Here is a 7,097-nt window from a genome sequence, read left to right on the forward strand (position 1 = left end):
AAGTTAAGTATCACAGAACTGATAAGGGACTTGTACAAATTACCAGTTTGTTTGGAGACAAGTGTTCTTTGCTATCCCAAAAGAGGGCTTGGTTTAAGTGAATTTTCATTATAAAGAACATTGTTTTGAATTTTCAAACGTGTGTGTGTCTGAAATTGTATCTGTGCATTTTTGGGAGGAGTCTACCAGAGAGCTCGACAGAACAGTTAATGATAAACAAGGCTGAAAAATGAACACCCACTCATGTGTAGCAGATTCAAAAGAATACATAAGGACAAATATGACATGTACAGTGTTCCCTTGATTTTTGCGGGTTCGAACTTCGCAAAAAGTCTATACCACGGTTTTTCAAAAATATTAATTAAAAAAATACTTTGCGGGTTTTTCCCCTATACCATGGTTTTCCCCCCCGATGACATCATATGTCATCGCCAAACTTTCGTCTGCTTTTAATAAATATTTTTTTAATAAACTTTAATAAATAAACATGGTGAGTAATAATCTAAATGGTTGCTAAGGGAATGGAAAATTGCAATTTAGGGGTTTAAAGTGTTAAGGGAAGGTTTGTGATACTGTTCATAGCCAAAAATAGTGTATTTACTTCCGCATCTCTACTTCGCGGAAATTCAACTTTCACGGGTGGTCTCGGAACGCATCCCCCACGAAAAGCGAGGGAACACTGTACTACAGAAAATGGTGGTGGCGGTGGTGAGTTTGTTTATTCTTCCTATGTCATTGGTGTGACCAATGTTTCATTTAGCCTCAACTTTCTTTAGAAAGGTTGCCACAGTTCTTTGGTTCCTTCCACAGGCCTTTGGATAATGCTGTGCTGGTGCTCCAATTAGATGATGGTGTTATTGTTGTTCAGATCACCATTTTATTATTTTATTATTGTTTGTAGGTGTACATACTGAAATGTGTATTTTTCTTGTTGGGTTATTTTGCTTTTGGGAGGAGTAAGCTACCCAATGTCACCTTGGCTGACTGGGGCAACCTTATAAATGTTTTAAGTAAGTAAATAATTAAATTTCATTGTGAAGAATAATGTTGGACCCTGTAAATGGCAGAGAGAAACAATTACCCTACAAACTGGGACATGAAAATATTAGGGCTGTATATCTTGGGTGCTTAATTCCCTCCTGAATAGCTTCCTCAGGGCCTCCTTCATCCTGTCATTCCTCAGAGTGTAGATGAAAGGGTTAAGCATAGGAGTAACCATGGTGTACATGATGGCGGCCAGTGTGTCATTCTTAGGTGAGAAACTGGATGAGGGCTGGAAGTACACCCAGATGACAGTGCCATAGAATAAGGAAACCACCATCAGGTGGGACCCACAGGTAGAAAAAGTCTTCTTCTTTCCTTTGGCTGAAGGGACTCTCAATACAGCTATCAGGATGCGTACATAGGAAAGGCCAACAACCACCAGAGCTCCATTGACAATGAAAGCGCCTTCTGTGTGTACTACCAGGGTGTTCAGTGCTGTGTGGGAACAAGCGATTTTAAGAAGTGGAAAGACATCACAAAAAAAGTGGGGAACATGGTTGGAGGCACAGAAAGAGAGGCGGGACATCAGGAGTGTATGGAGGAGGGAATGGAGGTGAGAAACCAGCCAAGAAGCTGCCACTAACAGCTGGCATATGAGTCTTCTCATCATGGTGGTATAGTGCAGGGGTCGACAGACGGCCACATAGCGATCTAATGCCATGGAGGCCAAGAGAAAGCTGTCAGTGATGCCAAAAGCAATTAAGAAGTACATTTGAGACAAACACCCACCATATGAGATCGTCCTCTTTCCAGAGAATTCACCGGCCAACATTTTGGGTGCTGTGGTCGATGTGAAACATATATCTACCAGTGACAGATTGCTAAGGAAGTAGTACATTGGTGTATGGAGGAGATGATGGTCAAGTTGGATGGCCAAAATAATGATAAGATTTCCCAACACTGTGATGACATACATGATGAAGAAAATGGCAAAGAGCCACATGTCGCTTTCTTGTCGGCTTGAGATGCCAAGGAGGATGAAGTCTAATACGATGGTTCTGTTATCTGTCTCCATCCTGTGGGAAGGTGAGGACAAAAGGCAAAATAAAATAAAAAGAACAAGAGTAAGTAAAGACACATTGCTTGTCTCTGTCCAGTTTTCTTCACAGTGCTCTAAAGGTGGTGTGTTACTGGTATTACTTTCTAGCTTTTTTCAACCTCAAAGTTTGATCTTTTTCATCTAAGCCCTTTTACATACCAGTAAATACATCCGTTTCCTGTTAAGCTAGTCAACAGAGAACCTTTCATTCATAAAAAGAGTGGGTAGAATTGGTATGCCAACACAAACACTAAGTGTCAATATCTATATAAAAAAAAGGGAGGCCGGCAGGCAGACAATCAGATGGTTAAATTCTTTTCACTTTGGCTGATCTGGATCCAAATAAAAGGTTAACCTATTTATTTATTTATTTATTTATTAAATTTGTATGCCGCCCCTCTCCATAGACTCGGGGCGGCTCACAACAGTAATAGAAAAAAATATATAGAATACAAATCTAATAATTAAAACTAAAAACCCATAATTTATAAAACATGCACACAACATACCATACATAAACAATATAGGCCTGGGGAAGTTATATCAGTTCCCCCATGCCTGACGACAGAGGTGGGTTTTAAGGAGTTTACGAAAGGCAAGGAGGGTGGGGGCAGTTCTAATCTCAGGGGGGAGCTGGTTCCAGAGGGTAGGGGCCGCCACAGAGAAGGCTCTTCCCCTGGGACTCACCAAACGACATTGTTTAGTCGACGGGACCCGGAGAAGGCCAACTCTGTGGGACCTAATCAGTTGCTGGGATTCGTGCGGCAGAAGGCGGTCCCGGAGATATTCTGGTCCGATGCCATGAAGGGCTTTATAGGTCATAACCAACACTTTGAATTGTGACTGGAAATTGATCGGCAACCAATGCAGACTACGGAGTGTTGGTGTAACATGGGCATACCTTGGGAAGCCCCTGATTGCTCTCGCAGCTGCATTCTGCACGAGCTGAAGTTTCTGAACTCTTTTCAAAGGTAGCCCCATGTAGAGAGCATTACAGTAGTCGAATCTTGAGGTGATGAGGGCATAATCAAAAGAATCAATTACCAATTGCGGGTAAAATTATAATGGGCATTTTTTCTTTAACTGAGCCCTGTTTTTGTTGTCAGTGGTCCCCAACCAGGTCAGTTAGTCACAGATTATGAGGAGGAAGAACTGTCCCATCTTGGTACCCTAGGCCAGTGTTCTTGACAACTTAGTCAGATAGTGACTCACTATTTCTAGTAATTAAGGAGGCCAGGCAGAACAGTTTTAATGTTTTTAATGTTTCTGCATAAGGTGGAAATGTATGTATGTATGTACGTACGTACGTATGTATACACATCTATTTATTTATTTATTTATTTATTTATTTTTATTTTGTCCAATACACTATAATACACAATGAAGGTTACAGAGGATATAGTAGAGAACATATATGAGATACAGGAGAGAAAATAGGACAGGGGACGGAAGGCACTTATGTACGCCCCTTACTGACCTCTTAGGAATCTGGAGAGGTCAACCGTGGATAGTCTAAGTATAAAATGTTGGGGGTTAGGGGATGATATTACAGAGTCCAGTAATGAGTTCCACGCTTTGAAAACCTGATTACTAAAGTCATATTTTTTACAGTTAAGTTTGGAGCGGTTAATATTAAGCTTGAATCTGTTGTGTGCTCTTGTGTTGTTGTGGTTGAAGCTGAAGTAGTCTTTGACAGGCAGGACATTGCAGCATATGATCTTGTGGGCAATACTTAGATCATGTTTAAGGCGTCTTAGTTCTAAGCTTTCAAGACCCAGGATTGTAAATCTAGTTTCGTAGGGTATTCTGTTACGGGCAGAGGAGTGAAGGGCTCTTCTGGTGAAGTATCTTTGGACATTTTCCAGGGTGTTAATGTCAGAAATGAGGTATGGGTTCCAAACAGATGAGTTGTATTCCATGATGGGTCTGGCAAAAGTTTTGTAAGCTCTGGTAAGTAGTGTGAGGTTTCCAGGGCAGAAGCTATGTAGGATTAGATTATATCTATATCTATATTATCTATATCTATATCATATATCCAGAACATGATACCATGGTCTTTCAAAAGGCATTAAAGAAGCAATTAATTGTTTGTTTGTTTGTTTGTTTGTTTGTTTATTTATTTATTTGATGTTTATGCTGCCCTTCTCCATAGACTCAAGGCGGCTTACAACATGTTAGCAATAGCACTTTTAAACAGAGCCAGCATATTGCCTCCACAATCTGGGTCCTCATTTTACCCACCTCAGAAGGATGGAAGGCTGATTAATTAGATTGTACCTATGCAAAAGTATTCTGAGCACAGAATTGAGGAAATGGCAGTGGATCTTTTCAATATTAAATCTGAAACATCTGCCATCCACCTCCTTCCAAACAAACGGAACAATATGCAGGTACAACAGTCATATGTAGCAACAACGGAAATAAAATCATTACCTCTCAATCCATCATTACCACTCCTTGAGGAACACTTCAAGATAACATTGGCCAGGGTTGGGTGACTCTGAACGCATTAGGGGGAGCAGAGGACACTACAGAGGTGAGATTAAGTATTGAAATATTACATTAAATATTATATCCTAAATACAGTCCTCTAGGCACGAATGCTTTTTGCATTCAAAAATTAGGCTGAATAAAACCTCTAATTATCAACCATGGATATATAATATTCTGCAATTTGAACTCCGTGATACACAACCTTCTGGTATATGCTTAAACATTAGCTTGAACCTAATTCTCTTAACCCATCTTACCTCTACTTAAGGAATAACATTGACAATAAAATGGGCCAGCTGTGGATGGTTCTGAACCTATTGGATGCACATATAATATTCCTCAATTTGAATTCAGCAATATTAAATCCCAGCCTTCCAAATGTCTAATCCTATTATGGGGTTTTCCCCTTAAATTTCTTAAATAAGAAGTGAAAGAGTTTCCTTGATGGATTTTGCATAACATCTGTTTCACTAATCAATAATAAATAAATCCTATAGCCTCCCACACTTACCTGAGATCATTGGTAGATGGTGAAATGGAATCTTGGAAGATGCAAAGAAATATGTCCAATCCGTTCAAGTCATATTCTTCTTTTGTTTAAAGTTGAACTTTAAAGAGGACCAATCTGTGTTCTCAGAAATCAATTTGGATCCTATTGTGGGTTTTATTTTCAATAGTTCTATTAATATATGCAGGGGAACATCCCCAAGGATGCTGTTAGCGAATGAGACAGAGTCAAAACATTAGGCTCTCTTTTGAACTGTGGCTCCTATCACAAGGGAATCAGGAGATGTTTCTGTTGAACTGGCTCCTTAAGCTCCAGAGAATAAAGGACACTGATGCTTCTAAAGCCATCCTATGTTTCTCCAAATCATTTAGGAATGATTAAACCTAGAGGTAGAATTATTGGGCAAGGAGAATGCTTTAATAATAATAATAATAATAATAATAATAATAATAATAATAATAATAATAATATATTGGATTTGTATGCTGCCCCTCTCCGTAGACTCGGGGCGGCTAACAACAATGATAAAAACAGCATGTAACAATCCAATAATAAAACAACTAAAAACCCTTATTATAAAACCAAACATACACACAGACATACCATGCATAACTTGTAATGGCCTAGGGCAGGGGTCCCCAAACTTTTTACACAGGGGGCCAGTTCACTGTCTCTCGGACTCTTGGAGGGCCGGACTATAAAAAAAACCTATAAACAGATTCCTATGCACACTGCACATACCTTATTTCTTTCTCTCTCACTCACTCACTCACTCTCTTGCTTTCTCTCTCTCTTGCTCTCTCTTCCTCCCTCCCTCCCTTTCTCTTCCCTCTCTTTCTCCCCCTTCCTTCCCTCCCTCCCTCCTTCCTCTCCACTTATCTTTCCCTCGCTCTTTTTCCCTTCTCTTTCCCTTTTCTTTCTTTCTCTCCACTTCTATCTCCTTCTTTTCCCTCTTTCACCCTCCCTCTTCTCTCCCCGCGGAGGACTCACCCGACAAGCCTCTACCCTCTGACCCCAGACTCCCATTCAATCCCCATTCAGAAAACAGGAGCTAGTCACTCAAAGAGGAGGAGGCGGGTGTGTGCGTGTATGTGTGTGTGTTGTGCCCAGCTTGGCTTTCGGCAAGCCTTACTTTACCTTGGGTGAGATGAGATTGAGAGGGACGTTCTCACTGCTTTTCCAGTGCAGCCTTGGAAAAGACCCGCGGGCCAGATAAATGACCTCATTGGGCCGCATGTGGCCCACGGGCCGTAGATTGGGGACCGCTGGCCTAGGGGGAAGGAATATCTCAACTCCCCCATGCCTGGTGGTATAAATGAGTCTTGAGTAGTTTACGAAAGACAGGGAGGGTGGGGGCAATTCTAATCTCTGGGGGGAGTTGGTTCCAGAGGGCCGGGGCCGCCACAGAGAAGGCTCTTCCCCTGGGGCCCGCCAAATGACATTGTTTAGTCAACGGGACCCAGAGAAGGCCAACTCTGTGGGACCTTATCGGTCGCTGGGATTCATGCGGTAGCAGGCGGTTCTGGAGGTAGTTTAAGTTGTAGCCTGAGGAATACATGGCCATTGTTGTGGTTGTCTCTGGCCCAGCTCCTGCCCCAGGGAATGGGGAGGTGGATGGAGGGGAAAATTCAACATGTCACAGGCCTGTGTTAGAATCAGATCAGAGTTTATTTTCCTTTGACAAAGAAGAAGGTGGGAGTGACTCAGTAGAGGAGGGCTTGGCACACAGCCAAGGCAGTCAATCTTCCTTATCTTCTATAGCTTCAGATGATGACATTTTGGACCCACGCAAGTGCAGAATTTTGCATAGAAGAGACCAAGTAAAAACATATTACAGGAAATAAGGGAGGCCACCTGTGTTTGGGTGGGGATCCAGTAATTAGGGCAGCATGTGGGTTTGGCCATTTGTGGAAGAATATCTGTTGCAGTTTCGTCAGGAATCTTGTGTGCTGGACTTTGTTGCTTTTTCACGCCTTTGAAACCAAAGCAGAGCAGCGTGTGCGTGCGTCTCCC

General features: G+C 41.7%; 1 protein-coding gene across 1 annotated transcript; it reads right to left on the bottom strand.

The window, feature by feature from the left end:
- Window positions 1-975: 975 nt before the first annotated feature.
- LOC139158770 (olfactory receptor 1f45-like) lies at window positions 976-2,059 on the bottom strand. Its single transcript, XM_070736106.1, has one exon. It carries the CDS (start codon window positions 2,057-2,059, stop codon window positions 1,106-1,108), a length of 954 nt encoding a protein of 317 aa, XP_070592207.1. The 3' UTR covers window positions 976-1,105.
- Between the last annotated feature and the right edge of the window lie 5,038 nt (window positions 2,060-7,097).

The sequence above is a fragment of the Erythrolamprus reginae genome, chromosome 2 (assembly GCF_031021105.1).
Source record: "Erythrolamprus reginae isolate rEryReg1 chromosome 2, rEryReg1.hap1, whole genome shotgun sequence".
NCBI classification, from domain to species: domain Eukaryota; kingdom Metazoa; phylum Chordata; class Lepidosauria; order Squamata; family Dipsadidae; genus Erythrolamprus; species Erythrolamprus reginae.